A 16,966-nucleotide genomic window follows, 5' to 3' on the forward strand; every position below is an offset into this window, starting at 1 on the left:
TGTTTTTCAGTTAAAATACCGTATATCGTGTTTCATTAAGTAAATTGACGAGAGCAACGCAAGTAGGCAGTAACCCTTTGTACTCTTAAACAACGAAAGTGTAGGAAGAGATTTGATTCCTTGCTCATGAACATCTTAAAATTCTGTCTGGAAAGTTGTGTGATCAGATTATTTAATATGGGTAACAAATTTTCAAAACAAATAAATAGAGAGGATAATATTAATCATAGTAATGAATAATGAGGCTGGTTTTGTAGAAGTTATATTGAAACGGGAGATTAATGAATAATTTATATTTTTAATTCCACACATGCCATTAAATGTATGTTATTGCTCTTAGAAAATAAAAGACAGTAAATACTACGAGCATATGCTACGACATTTAAAGAAATATACAATTGCAATATTCATTGTTTTGAATTGCAATTAAAATGGAATTCCTGTAGCTTTCTTAACTCTAGGGGAAGACAAATAACCATTATGTACTCACGTAACGGTAAGTATTATATGGCACCATTTTCTTCTATGAAGCAGTAATACATACAAATGAAATTATATACATTAAGAGGTCACTTCAAAAAGTAGGGGGCAACTGCCCCCTCTTGCCTCCCCTAATCGCGGCCCATGCTAACGTGTACTATTTTCTGCAAGAACTAGTAATAATAATAAAGTGTGTTAAGATGTTATGCTAAAAAAAAATCTAGCACGTATACCTTAAGTTCTCCCTTGTCCTAGGTTCGATTCCCAGTGGGAGTGCAAAAATTTAATTTTGCAATTATTCACTTCCATTAATAATCCGTCTCTTTTATTCTAAAGGGGATAAGAGTGAGACAATAAACTTAAAAAAAAAATCATTTCTTGAATATGTCCTACATGACTTGAAAATTGGCTCAAATCCAGTTCAATTCTCTTCTTCAGGCGATCAAACACAATAGAAATGCATATTTGTATGCTTTTTCTATAATTTGAAATAACGTTTTTCAACATTTTACTATCCTCCACTAACTGATATTTTGTAATTTTTTAATTTATATTACAAGTATAACAATAACATATTTATCTATGGCTGCAGATGCTTGCTTTCACAATTAACAGTTCAGAGGTAAAACGATTTAAAATATAGTTCAAGAATATTCATTCGTTCATATTCAAGAATATTCATTCATTTTAATATTCACTACATATTAAAAGTGTAGAAATGCTTTAATAAGTGCTAAACGCTGCAAAATACAACCAAAGTAACAATGTAAATGGGGAATAGGATAAAGGAAAATGTATGACGTCTGCCATCTTGAATTTTATGCAACTTCCTTAAGTGGAAACCATAGATTGTGATATGCCATTTTAATAGCAAATTTTAGTAGAAATGAAATGGCACTGTTATTTTTGCTCTAGCGCTAACCATTTTGAAGTTATGACTATTTCTTTGTTGTGACCCCTAACGAAAGAGTCATACGAAGAGGAACATTCACTGTCACAGGAGGGATTCAATGTGTTCCCTATTCCGGGCGATTGTCAGATGCATTCTGAGTTCTCAGTCACGCAAATCTTTCGCAAAGTGTCGACTGTAATGTTGGAACATGCGTTTATAATTCTTTCTTTGAAATAATGAACATTCCTAATTTTCACCACACACAATAGACATCACATGGACCCACAGGTAGTTGTCCAGTGGGGTCAGCTCACGGGAATGAGGTACTGTGAGCATAGCATATCGCCGACCAAGTCACGCATTAGGAAACTGCTGATTGAGATACTCACGGATATAGGCACCGTAATGGGACTGGGGCAGCATCATGCTGGAAAAACGTAGGGAATGGCCCATTCTTTGACAGCATTCATGGCAAGATGTCGTCTTTTATCATGCGCAGATAATCCATCGCCGTTAATCGTCCCATCGGTGAAGGATGGACCTACAACACGATTCCTCACACACCATACTACGCTATCACCTTCCCAGGAACACCTGCGGCTGCGTCAAACCAATGTGGATTACTATCCTACCAATACCGTACGCTCTGTTTATTAACATTGCCCTACACGTAAAAGTTTGCCTCATCAGTAAACAATACGTCAGAAGTGAATGTAGGGTTTCGTCGTATGTAGTCTATTGCCTATTGAACAAATTCCAGTCGACAATCTGGGTCATCTTCTGTAAGATATTGGTGAAATTCAACTTATAAGGATGTCATCTATTTACTGACATAATGGGAATTATTGATGTGTGACTAATACCACTTTGATGGGCTACACTCCGCGTAATTCTCTTGAGACTTTTGCTGAATGATGACAACATTGCCACAGTTGCTGCTACGTCTGTTGATGTGCGTGTGGTCTACCAGTCTTGAGTCGATCTGCCACATATTCGATTTCTTGGAGTTTCTTCAGTATTTTGAACAGAGTACTGTTGATGGGAGTCTTTTCCGGATGGCGATGGTTATTATCGTCTGCCTTCATCCTAGTGCTTTATTCTTCGGAGATCAACACCACCTCAATGCACTTTGCATTTGCCAAGGTCATCTTCTACTGGTAAGTCACCTGCAAAGATACAAAGAATAGTCATAACCTTGTAATGATTAACGCTAGAGCAAAAGTAATAGTGTCATTCCACTTGTATAAAAATTTGCTACTATGTAAATTGGCATATCACATGCTACGGTTTCCATTTAAGACGGTTTCCTAAAATTTAAAATACCGGACGTCATTGTGATGTGTCTTCAAACATTTCCCCATTCTTATTTCCCACTACATTTTTACTTTGGTTATATTTTGCAACATTTACCACTTATAGTGGTGTTTCCACATTTTTGGACCACCCTATATACACTGTAGACCTCGTAAAGTAATACTTTGAAAATCTACAGATTTATCTCGCCGTAGATAAAATATGAATGTGTCTTTTTCCGTGAGATTCAGAACAAATGCTAGTGTGCAGTGTGTGATAATCAGAGCTTGAGGGCTCCACCTTATTTCCTCATCTACAGCCCTCCGCAAGAAAATGTAATTTTTTTTTTTTTTTCAGTCACGGTGAGAGTGTAATTACCGTAAAGTGTTTAAAGGTCAGAATTCTGACAGCAGGTGAGCTCTAGAAAGAGATACCGGTAGACAGAGAATAATATTAAGCTTTGTAACTTTACGCTATGCAGTTAAATCTCCTATGGACATGAATCCAGATTGCAGACCCCATACTAAAATAATTAAAACTTGTGTTTGATCGATCAAAATTCGCTTACAGGAATATATGTCCATATAATCATTGTCTTTTTAAAATGTTTTTCTTCGTTTTAATATATATATATATATATATATATATATATATATATATATATATATATATATATATATATATATATATATATATATATATATATATATATATATATATATCTGTCACTGTTTTTCTAAACAAAACATGAACTTGCCTACAATTTTCATGCAAGTAAGCAGATGCTTCTTAAAGATTGAAATAATTACATTTCAACAAATTTGCTTTTAAAGGTTGCAATGCTATTGTATAACCTATATTAAGTGCTGGTTTATTATTCTGTATGTATTCCAAATCAGGTCATGTTTGTAAAAATGATTATTAGAATATAAAATAGAATACGATAATCTGTTGTGTTTCAAACGAATTTATGTTATTATCATTTAACAAGGAATCAGATTGGACCTATAAGAGGCTATTAACTGACATATCTTTGAGAGAAAGTGATAAATTCCAAATCTTGATCAAAGGGACTAAACAATCTGGAATAGTTTTATTGAAAGGCGTTCAAGTCTGCAATGGTGAAAGTAAGTAGTTAAAATCATTTAGTTACGAACTTGTTTATAAATATGTGTTATTACAGCATTATCGTAGGTCAGATTAAAAACACGTGCTTTTATATATTTTTCACTATTATTTGAAATCTAATGGAGTGCACAAAGTTTTGATAAGCTGGTATGTTTTCCTTATAAATCTTGTAATGTGAATAGATATCTCATCTTAAAAATTTTCAACACCTTTTCTTAATTTAACATATTTGAAATTTCTTCTCAAACTTAAGGAATTAAGCACTGTAATAGTGCTAGGTCATTCTCATAGTTATTAAATCAAATGTAGTTATGGTAGGATTAAATAAACGCGACCGACAAATAATTTTCAGTGAATATATTACCGACACTAAAAAAATATGTTAAACGTATTACTCCTTGTAATAATTGCTGAAATGATGTGTGTAAATAAATTAATGATAAGTGTCACATTCAAATAATGGTGATAGGGGTCACGGTGGCTCAGTGGTAGAAAACTTAACTCTGATGCAAGGGGTTCCTGGCTCGATTTCCAGTCAAGTATATTTGTGGTGAACAACAGCGTGTCCGCGGGTTTCTCGGGGTACTCCTGTTTTCTCCCACATTCTCATTCAACCAATTATTCCATCATCATCATCATCATTTACTTGCCTAAATCATCCGTCTCCCTTAGCATAATCATAGGGCATTACGCTGAACGATTTCATTTCAATTCAATTCAATTAACAGTAATATACGTTGTTAAAAGTTGTTTATGGTCTAGTTGTGGTAATATCAATAAGTAACTAAAAGAGTGGCCCACGTAGCGTAGTTGCTGACGCTCTCGTCTTTGGTGCGAGCAGTTCCAAGTTTCAAGTTCCGGCTACGTCATTCGGTCGAAAAAGTGCAACAGCTTTTTCAGGCTAGTCATCTTTAGTGAGGTTTCTCTCATTCATATCAAGCAAATAATGTGATGGTTCCTAATATAATGCTACCAGCCCGCTTTCTTTCCTCCCCAATTCTCCGGCCAGTGTGATCGCCGAGGGACCTCATTCCTCATACGTGACGAGTTAACATGGTCATATCCGGAAATCATCCTAATCCTAAGTAAAAGTAGAGCTTGGATTGGTGTGCATAAGTGAACATTTATTCTATAGTTGTGTAGATAAAGCATAAATCGGTTTTTCATGTTACCATCTTATACTTGGTCATGCATTGTGTATCCCAGCATGTGTACTAAATTATATGAGTTATATAGTAATATTTTCGCGCACAGCAAATATTGTTGTAAGTAGTTTTCTCAACAAATGATTTTTTTTCTTATATAACCGTACTGAACTCTCATGTATAACTTGCTAAAAGGACCATAAGGGAGGCTGCATTATCAAATTCTAGTTCCCTTCAATATATTCAAATGCTTTAAGATACATTGCTAGCAACGGTGTTCGGAATGGGATAGTTATCTTTTAACATCTCAAATACAGAATTATGGTTTTCTTAATCTTTTAATACTGGTGCGGATGTTATGAACATACCACGTTGTGAAATATAGCTCTAAAGACTAAGTTTAATGAAATGGAATCTGAGTTTTACGTCCCACGATTATGCCGGTTAGGTTAAAGAGACGGTGATGATGAGTAATGAATGAAATGGCGGAATGAAGAAAGAAGAAAGTGGGAGGAAACGGGAGAACTCCGAGGAAACACATGCACACGGTATTTGTCCACCACAAAGTTCACTTGGCGGGGATCGGACCCGGGACCCCGAGCACCAGAGGTGAACGCTCTACCACTGAGCCACAGCAGCCCTTAAGATTAAGTTTAATTAAACACTAGGTATATTTAGTTCCTTTCTATTTACGTCTTGTCTTAACACTTAATCTGGAAAGAATTATATCACAATCATTAATTTTGGATTATTACATGACTAATACGTGGGGTGTTGTTAATATTCCATGTAACGAAAATAGTGTCAATAATCAACACAACACAAAACACAATGAAATTCGATAAGCACCTTACTCGAAGCAAAATTCCACCTCGAATAAATTGTTATGTATTTTTCTCCCTGCCAGCTACAGCTGAGTAATTAATTTTATCGTTTTCTTTTTGCAAAAAAATCAATTTATTATTGTATTGATAAATCACGTTGTTCAACATGTGCGAGAATGAGTTACACATGTAGTATTTTTGCTGCAGCATTGTTGCCAGAATTTGCTATTTTATTTAAAATGTATTTTTCTGAATACGTAAAAAATAGCCTTTACAACTGTCAACGCTGCAAAACACTATGCAGTTTTTCTCCCATTTGATAAATATTGATGCATACTAAACATTTACACTAAGAATTACTGCAATTAATTCTTTTTTTAGTTCCTTTCAATTGATTATAAGGAATTTGCATTTTTATTTTTTGAATTACACTTCTGGTCATTTAAACAATTACTAAAATTGAACGTTATAATTTGTCTCATTGGTTTTATTCTCAAAATATCTCCATAGATAATGCTAATTTCTGTCACAACAGTCAAGACTCTATCATTCTTACTTCAAAAAGTATACTTGATCAAATTTTGGGTTCTATTTCTTTTGAAACACTTTGTAGTAGCAGTATTGGTCAATAATACATTACACTGCTCATATGATTACAGTTTAAGATTATTGTTTCAATGGTCGGAACACAGATGCGTATTGGAAAGAAATCAATACCTTGTTCTCAAATAAATACAAATATTATAAGAATATGTGATTGAAAGAAGTTTTTTTTTTTATTTCTGACAATAAAAATATCTTATCTTTTACAGTGAATGTTTTACATACTGAATATTTGTAGAACTTATTTGAAAACTAAATTAAAGTTATTAAAGATGATTTAATTTTTACTTAATTTGGCTAGAGGCAAGTCATAAAATGAGTTTTTCTTATAAATTATTCTTATATGTAAATGTAATTAATATTTGCTTATAGATATATCGAAAAGTAGAAAACAGATAACTTTTTATCTAAATATTCATACGTTTTCACACAATGCTTGAAAAAAATGTATAGGTGAACGTCCCTCCACACTAAATAATAACTCAATGCATGTTCTAAATTCCTCTCTATGATATTAATAAAATTTTTTAAGTTTGAATAATTTGTTAATGCAACGTCATCAGAATACAAATTATAGTCTTATGATATATAATTATATGATCGTACAATATATACCTATATATTTACCATAACGTTCTTTCGAAAAAAGTACAAATATGGTTGGAGTTCACACTTGAAACATCAAACATTGATGGGAGAACGCTGGACAAAAGAATATACTTAAATATGTATTCTCCTAGTAATCAGTAGTAACTGATAAATTATGCTAATCCTGATGAGAAGATGGGGATTGAAAAACAGAAACTGTAATCTACAGATGAAGAACGTTTACTCTTCAAGCTATTCTAAACTGAACAAAAGAGTTATCGATCAGAAGTAAAATAAGCACACCAAGGAAAAAAGACATGTATATATTATTATCACAAGTTATTATGGACAAATTCTCAAAATATCAATTTAAATGTATCTGTGTAAAGCATTAAGACATTGGTAACATTCGAAAGACAACCTTGATATTGTTAATGCAACATATATTGATGTCTTTGACGTACTTCCTGTTTATTGAAGTGGTGTGATACGTGCTACGTATACAGAAACGTGGTGCAAAATCCAAACAATGTATCGCATTTACTGGATTGTTGTGAAGTCTATATTTTGATATTCATTATGTTTGCAGTTTAACATCACTTTCCGGCGTCAAGATTATACGAGACCTGGACTGCAAATTTGGTATTAGGTAGGAATTTCCTATCAGAAATTAAACTTCTTTCTCTTCATAACTAGAAGGAAGCTTGAATTTTATTTTATCGTTACTTTTAAATTGGTTTCAAAAATGTAAATGAAATTTTCGTAAGAGGTATCAAATATTAATACATATCGAACTCAGTGAACCGAACGCAGAAGTCCCCAGCGTGCAAACTGTTTAACACAGTCTGATCGTGGCTGAACACTAGCACTAAACATAGCGATCTTTATTTTTTAAACGATGGGCTACTTTCTCACCAAATTCGGTTCAAATTTAGCCAATAATTACCAAAAAATGAAATATCAGATACAAGGCGAGTCGTCCGGTTTCTGCCGAGTTACTTAAATAACTCTGTGCCCTATGAAACCCTGGTGTTCAATGCCGCATTCACAAAAGCTCTCCATTGACTCGTATCATTATTCAATAGGACCAAGTTTCTACTTTCTATTCCTATTTCTGTGCGATCCATCTTCTATTATTCTTCTATCTGCGTCTACGTCTTCCTAATGGTCTTTTTCCGATTAGGTTTCCAATTAAACCTTTGAAAACATTCTTACTTTCTTCCATTCTGGCTATATCCTCTGGCCACCTGAGCTACCAAGACTTAATGATACTAACAATATTAGGTTTTGTACTAAATTATAACACGAATTTCCTGCTTTCAATCGACATTTAATTTCTTCGCGAATATAGTTATGGTCTGTTAATGTTGATCCTAGATATTTTAAAGTATATATCAACTTTATCAAAAGTATTATTTGATATTTTAAGGTATCCATAGTTTGCAGTATTAGGTCACAACGAATATCGCCGTATTTAGTTTCTTTCAGCACTTACTTCAAAACTTATGTTCCTGCAGGCATTTAATAAATCCTATGCATTTCTTTCTATTGTCCTCATATCATTTCTCATTAGATTTACATAATTAACATAAGCCATAGGTTGGTGAGTGCCATTCATCTCCAAGCTCTGGTTGCAATTTTTGATTTTCCTTAGGGGCCAAGGTGGCTCAGTGGCAGAGCGTTCACCTCTGGTGCATGGGGTCCCGGGTTGAAACCCTGCTCCCACCAAGTGAACTTTGTGGTGGACAAATACCGTGTGCATGGGTTTCCTCGGGGTCCTCCCGTTTCTTCCCACTTTCTTCATTTCACTGTTTCATTCATTTTTCATCATCACCGTCTCCTTTAGCCTAGCCGGCATAAACGTGGGACTTAAAACTCAGTTTTCATTTTATTTTTTTGATTTTCCTTATAGTGTATTCTGGAACAAAATTAAATAATAATGGACACAACGTATCTCCTTGTTTCAGTCCATTCCCGACGTGAAAGCTCGTGAAAAATTATCATTCTACTTGGACTTTACATTGGGATTCACTTAAATACATCTTAATCCATCTCTTTTTATATATGAAATTCAGTAAGATTGTTATACAATGTTTCCCTGCTAACCGAGTCATAGGCCTATTTAAAATCATAAAGAACTGATGTACCGAAGTTGTATTCCCATTTCTTTTAGAGTATTTGAGGAATGGTGAATATCTGATCGATCGATAAGTTTATCGATTTTGTTTAAATCCGCACTGATAATCTCCAATAATTTTATCTGTGTATGGGGTCAATCTTTCTAACCTTTGTTTGGGAGGACTTTATAGAATATTGACAAAAGATAGATGCCTCGATAATTATTACAATTAGTTTTGTCGTCTTCTTGTGGATTGGAACAGTGATTAATTCTTTCCACACTTGCGGTAATTTCTCCTTGTTTCAGATGAGGAGAATGGTTTCTGTATCTCGTTCTAATTCTTCCACTCAAAGTAAAATTAACTTAACCAGAGTTTCTTCTCACTCGAAGATTTTTGTTCGTTTAATTTCTTTACAGCAATTTCTATTTCTGTTCGGTTAGACTCTGGAATATATGGTTCTGCTGTGTGTATTTCACTTTCTCCACATACATTATTTTTTGGCTGTGTGTTGGTCAAAAAAATCTTTCCACCTATTAAAAGTACTATGTGTATCCGTGAGAATTACGCCGTTTACTTTCATTATTACATATGCAAAGTTGATACCCTTTCTTAAGTACGTTGATGCTTTTGTACATGTTCCAAATACAGTAAAACCTGTCTTCAACGGACCCTTTATTAAACGGAAAACTGTCTTAAACGGAAATATTTCACGGTCCCATGAATTTTGGAGAACAAAACGTGTAAAACTCCCTTCATTAAGCGGAAACTGTGTTACGCGGACAAATGAAAGAAAAATAAACATTTAACGGAAAATTCTGAGTTACGGACTACAGCGTTTAGAAGATGTTTAGACATTCTGTGAGACATATACATTACACTGTCTGTGATAAAATGTTCGTTCTTTTGTTAAATATTTCTGGACAGTGTTGACTTTCCCCAAACACTACTCATATTCACCCCCACAAATTGTCCTTAATCCCCGAAACTTAATCAAGAATCATACGGATTGTCGGAAAGAAGAAAACGATATAGAGGAAGAAGAGGAATACGATACCGAGTTCCAAGAAGAGTGTAGAATAAATACATATCAAGATTCTCTCAGAATTTTAAAGGAACTGCAAAAATTTGCCTTACGAAAAAATGATTCTGATTCACTTAGTATAATTTCTCAGGCTAAAGTGTATGCGGAAAGTCAGGCAGCCAAGCAGCAATGTACACAGAAAACCCTACTTGGCTATTAGAAAAATAAAGAAAACGTGTGCACAGCATATTTTGTATTCATTTTAATTTTTTGTGTATTTATTCGTAGAAGAAAGAAGTACTGTAATCGAACAATGTACGTACAGCAATATATTTTCTCAGTATGCCCCTTTATAAGCATTATTTTTTTTTAAAAAAAAGAAAGGAAAGGTCTACCTCCACTAAGCGGAAACCTGACTTTAACGGAAATTTTTGCAAGTCCCGCTCGATTCCGCTAAAGACAGGTTTCACTGTATTTTTATTTTTAGTATTATCTTCAATTTCAACAATTTTGGCTATCAAAAATTACCCTTCTTTACTCTAAAAGTTTCAGAAGTTTCCCGTATGACCAGGCACGTAGCCAGGATTTCGTAATAGGGGGGGTCCGAGACATGAAATACTGTGGTTATCACACCAGAGTGCGATTATTCTAAACTAATTTACTAGTAACATATATTGGTTCGTGTAGTCAGAATTTCGTGATGGGGGGGGGGGGCAGGGGCCTGATCAATTTAAACATTTTACTAGCAACATATATTGATATGTTAAGACTTTAAAATTATGACATGTGATTAAGGGCGACGATTTCTCTGTAAATTTGGAGGGGGTCCATTCAGATGCAGAAGGCATATATGAGGATTTTAAGACAAATTGCATTCAAATTATGTCAATATATTGTATATTCATAAATACAACAAGGGGGCTCCCATGACCTTTGGGGGGACGGGCCCCCTCGGCCCCCAGGATCGGCCCCCATGCATGTTAGTAAGTATTTTAGTAACAAACTATGAAAAAATCTCGAATAAAAGAATATTTAAAAAATATAATTTTTTTTTACAATATCTACATTCCTTCTTTTGTTCATCCAAATATAACAATTTTCCTTCTATTATAATCTCAACTATTTAAAAAAGTACGTATCCAATAATGTCTTGTAAAATATTTTATAATATCTGCGTTCCTTTCTCTGTTGAATCAAATGTTAACAGGACTTGCTTTCCACATAACTTTTTTGTTTTATTATTCCGTCAATTACTGTCTGTTCCAAATGACAAGTTAAAAGAGCAGTAGAAAACTTTTTCTGAAATAACATGTTTGATACTGCAAGGATGCGATGCCGAAAAATTATTTTTATTTTTAGCTTTTTTATCCTTATATTTTATCTTTATTTTTAACGCTGATTCTTCCTATTTCTTGTTTCTCTTTGTTTCGTTCTTCCTTAATTTTTTATTTCTGGTCTCGAAGGGGGGGGTCCGGACCCCCCCCGGACCCACCCCTTGGCTACGTTCCTGCGTCTGACGTTAATGAAATTTTGTACAGTCCTATTGTTCGGATTTTATAGACAAAGCAATTTTTTTCTGTTTTCCCTTTTTGCAAGTTTAGTGCATTCCTAGTCGAACTGTGATTTGTTCCAATGTATTTCTGCGTACTCCAATTTTTACTTTGCTGAAATTCTAATAATATCCCTAATTTTAATACGAGTATCCTCAACGCTAATGCATTTGGAACTTTCTAAAACCAAGAATCTGTTCGACACTCATCCGGTATTCTCGTCTCTTCTGATCTTCCTCAAATTTCCTATCCTTGTTTTCCCTATGCATACTTTTGTTTCTTTTAATTGTTTTTTTTTTTTAATCTCTTGTCCTATTTTGAAATACCACAATAGAATTTTTATATGATATTGCAGAAGTTGGTCAAATGCCTGCTCTGCCTCTTCGTAAAAACAATCTTTTATATCATCTTTGTCTTCTGTTGGGGCATGTACATTTAGAACAATATCGTACCTCTGAACCTGAAGAATAATAAAAAGAGTCTATCATTAACAAACTCAACACATTTAATTGTCGATACTATTCGTTTGTGAGCGAATAATTCTGTTTCTAGTAGGTGATTTTTTTTCTTCCACATAAGAAAAACGTAAAATTTCCGGTCTGCACCGCTTCCATTCCTTGTCACCTAACTTCTTTAACTCCCTTTCCTATATTCCTTTCACTCACTTGTTATTGCCTTTAATGCTCCTGCTTGACAGAGAGTTCTTATATTTCATGTTCCAAATCTGATGTCTACTTTATTTTGCTGAGGTCGTGTCAACTTATCCGATCTAGTCCGAGCCTTCTGTGAATGTTTCTGAACGAGTGTCGTTTCTACAGGATGAGATTGTCAGCCTCACGCTAAACCTTTAAGGTGAAAGACCACCCCATGCCATTTGTCTGTGACTGCTTATTAAATATATTCGCTGCTAACCTCTACGTCTAGAGGCATTCTTCTCGATCTACAACCTGAGGACAGCCATGCTGTAATGACAGGAACCCACATTGCACGGGTTCAGCCCTCAAATATAGCGCTCTTAATTCCTTAAACAATGAGCTATTAGTATATCAAATTTCGTCCAGATCCGGACAGTAGTTAGCGAGAAAAAAGTACAACACACAGATACATTGCTTTTTACAATGAAACATACAACTAGTGATTTGGTCATGAGCAACTCTTTTGTGCAAAAGTGTATATATATATTAAAATAGAACTAATTAAGATGTTAAACAATACAATATTTTCCTGGTGTTTTATATACAAGAATACACAAATAGATTTACAAGATTAAATCACAGTTATATTTCAGTTCTTTATTTTGAGAGTAGCGAATACTTCCACTTGGTTACCATAGACAGTATTTTTCGTTCCCTACCCCTTGTACATTCCCTCTTTCTATGAAATGCCGAGGTAAATAGCATCAAAGATTCTATTATACAAATTGTGTGCTTTATATTAAATAATTCAAAATGGATTTGATAGTAAATATTTTCCTTTCTCCCCTTTCCTCATTGTGAACTATACTGCATTCGTGATAGTCTGATGTCCCTGTTTAAGTGGTTAAAGGTGCTGCCTTCAAAACGAGTAACCTGATTTCAACTACCAATGAGTGCTCTTATGATTTGAATCACACATTAAGCTGTAGGTTTGTATCTCAATGTTGAAAACAGATTCTAAACTTTAAGACAACTGAGGGACAAATTCATGCAAGGAAAAGAGCTATTAATATTATTTAGGAAGATCAAATTCCTAATTTTATGTTGGAATGACTCTTTTACTAAATCGCCTTGTACAAAACAAAACAATCAGATTCTACCCAACCTATTCTAAAGCGTCGAATTTCAAGTTTAATTATTATATCTTGAGCAGGATTAATATTACTGTGTGTAACCGCTTAAGTATTTTGGGGGGATTATGTTCTTCTATTAAAGAGAATCACATTATCATCGCGCAATAATTTTTACGTTGAAAGTTTTGCTTCTTTGTTTACTTTTTTGAATAGTACATGAAATTTTCGCCTTTCCATCAGATCGTAGGAAGAACTAGTTTAATCACAAGTTAGAATCTACTTCAAGAAACCAGGATCACTGATATTGGCAATCAAACTTTCTCATAGTTTTGTTGTTCGTCTTTTACTTAATGTAACTTCCTTCAAGAATACAAATATCAAGTACTCCTTAAATACTTACAGAGTCCAAACTATCCACTCAAAATCGAGGATTGTTGGTGACTGTTTATGTCCCCTCTAATATATATTTTTTAAAATCAGTCTTAAAATTTAGTAGTGTACAGTTAAAATAGTTCAATCATGTAAGACGACGTGAAACAAATCCAATAGAAATTTGTAAGTTTTTATGTAAATGCCTTGTTTATTTTCTTGCATTTTGGGGAACTAATTTCGAAACACAATTCAATAAATTCTTTATAAGATAGGTATAGTTTTTGAGAATTGGTAAAATTAAAAAGTAAGTTGTGTTTATAGATCTGTTTCTTTCGATATTCATTTTAAGGCTCAAAAATGAATTATTTTTTATGTTGGCTGCATTTAAAACTAATGAAAATATATTGTGTACGAAGAAGCTTTTCTTTAAAGATTCGCAGGGAACGGAGTATATTCATAGGCCTACATGACAAAATCGGAAAAATTCTAATTTGTGTTCATCTTTCCCCAAATAAATTAACGTTAATAGGATTTTGAGGATTAAGATCAAGAGCGGAATTATGTAATTAAAATAACTTTTGTCTGGAGTCAATTTTGAACTGCTCCTTGAGTGACGATTCTTGGATTCAAACGTCCTTACTTGTTGGACTACGAGGTCTTGGTATTCGACGAACCGTTGATATGGCGATTCCTACCTTTTTAGCGTCCTACCACGGATCTCTTCGTTTAATCGAGGCTCTCCTTTCACAAGGTTACCACCTGGACCCAGATGGGATAGTTCAACAAGGCTCTAGTAAATGGATGAATATAACAGATACGGACCTTCCAGAAATCAGCAAAAGAGGTTCTTAGGCATCTTGGTGTACACCAATAGCAGCACATTTCCATGAACATCTTATACAATCCGTTGTTGTTCCAGAGGATAAAGCCAGACATCTTGCTGCGTCATTCCCCCCATGCTGGGGCATGGTTGAATGCATTACTTTCCCCTCAATTAGGTTTTCACATGTCTAATGAAACCTTTCGAATAGCAGTAGCCTTAAGACTAGATTCAGCTGTTCGTGAGCCACATCGCTGTCCAGCTTGCGGGGAAGTTACCCAACGCAGCCTGCATGGTCTTTCATACATGAAGAGCATTAGCAGAAACACCATTCATCTGACAACGACATCATTTTGCGAGCCCTCAACATGGCAGGAATTCCTTCCATTCGTGAACCGTCAGGTTGCTGTCGTTCCGTTGGTAAACGACCTGATGGAATGACAATGGTACCTTGGATGAGAGTCAAATCACTAGTATGGGATTTTACATGTTCGGACACATTTGCCCATTCAAGCCTCCCATTGACTGTTGTGAATGCTGGAGAAGTTGCTAGACGTAGAGAGGTAGAAAAGGAAAGGAAATACAATAATTTCCTCGATAAATTTATCTTTGCTCCAATAGCCATCGAGACCAGTGGGGCATGGGGCTCTAGAAGCCTTGATTTTATCAGAGGTAGACAGACGCATATCTATCGTTTCTGGAGATATTCGTTCAGCATCCTTCTTAATCCAACGTATATCCATTGCGGTCCAACGTGGCATCGTTTTGTCAGTTCTTGGTACGTTGCCGCCTGGAAGGGAACTGCAGGAGATATTTCTTCTCTAGCATAACAGAAACAAGGAACAATATCATAATTACTCTCTAGCATAACAGAAACAGGGAACAATATCATAATTACAAGTGTTAAGTACACTTTTAATGTAAAAGTGATTTCAGAAAATTCTTGTAACATAATCCAAAACAAATATGCTCAATTTATTTATATTTCTAGAGATTCCATTATGTTATTTCTATTTCTGTAGTCTATTTATTATGCCACTAAGATTGTGCATCTACTACTAGAAAGAAGAAATTGAATGTTATTGTATGTTTCTGTTAAATTAGCATGATTATATCTGTTTGTCAAAAATATAATTTAATTGAATAATATGAAAAAATAAAAAAACTTTTCTCTTTTTTCAGAAATCGAAGAAGATATAGCTCTTCTATCATCTCGCGTAGTCGTAGATAAGTCTAAAATTGCCCTGTGTGACGTAAAGGAAAGTAAATCAGGTAACATATTACATTTTAAAGTCTCGAGTAAAATGAATAACTTTTACGTCACTGTTGATTAATTATAGGAAATAACAGCAACTTTGAAACCAGATTTTTCTATCACAGTAGAGGAGTAAATTTTGCAAAGCAGTGTGTAATGCTTACATCAATTAAATTTGTATTTCTTAATTACTAAAATACCAGAGCAGAAGCTTAAAGAGTTTGCCTTCTGAGATATGTCTAAATTCAAAGTGGCTAAGATTTGTGTTAACAATAACGGGCTGGATATAATTTTAAACTTTCTATTTACTTAAGCAAGAGCATAATGGTTAACCCTTCCTCTTTTCAGTTACCTCAAATTCTGTTATTTTTTCATAATGCTAAATAATATTTAAGGAGACAAGTGGGTCGCCTATATTTTATTTATTGTAGTAGGAATTGAATACCTTAGTTTGCTTATGAAAATACTGATTACTGATTAATTTATATCGAGAAATAAGCTGTTTCTACTGTTTGTCTGTTTCTTCTGGTGCCTTATTATCCAGTACATTTTAGTTTTCCAGAGCGGCCAAGGCATCTGTAATAATGGTGGTGTTTATAACGCTGATACCAAAGCTTGTGTTTGTCCACCTGGCTTCACAGGGAAAACGTGCGACACAGGTAATTTTCATGCAGCAGTATATATAGTTTAAAAATAACTTCATAATGAAATAGTCTTTACCAGGAAAATTTTAATCGCTAAAGATTTAAAAACGCGGTCTTTCGGAGCTGTAAATTAATGGAATTATAAAAAATAAAATTTTAAAGTGCTTTATATTGGAAAATGATACCACGTAGCTACAGTAATTTAAGAATTGTACAGATGTTTTTAAAAATCTAAATATCTATGTTTTCGAATAATGCATATCTATTCAACGAATTTATTTAAGGCAGAATTTCAAGCAGGTACTCAACTTCATCTTCTAAAATCTACTATTTTGTTACCACATATTGGAAACATTATATATATACTGTATATATATATATATATATAGATAGATAGATACGTATATATATATATATATATATATATATATATATATATATATATATATATATATATATATTG

At 33.9% G+C, this 16,966-nt stretch overlaps 1 protein-coding gene across 1 annotated transcript in view; it reads left to right on the plus strand.

Moving 5' to 3' along the window:
• The window catches only part of LOC145673193 (uncharacterized), a 222,838-nt gene that overhangs the window by 143,599 nt on the left and 62,273 nt on the right, over positions 1-16,966 (plus strand). Inside the window, exons 9-11 of the mRNA XM_081742661.1 lie at positions 3,657-3,792; positions 15,787-15,876; positions 16,414-16,518. Coding sequence (XP_081598787.1) covers positions 3,657-3,792; positions 15,787-15,876; positions 16,414-16,518 — 331 coding nt within the window. The remainder of the gene's footprint in view (positions 1-3,656; positions 3,793-15,786; positions 15,877-16,413; positions 16,519-16,966) is intronic.

This window comes from Thermobia domestica, chromosome 16, assembly GCF_964235325.1.
Source record: "Thermobia domestica chromosome 16, izTheDome1.hap1.1, whole genome shotgun sequence".
Lineage (NCBI taxonomy): Eukaryota > Metazoa > Arthropoda > Insecta > Zygentoma > Lepismatidae > Thermobia > Thermobia domestica.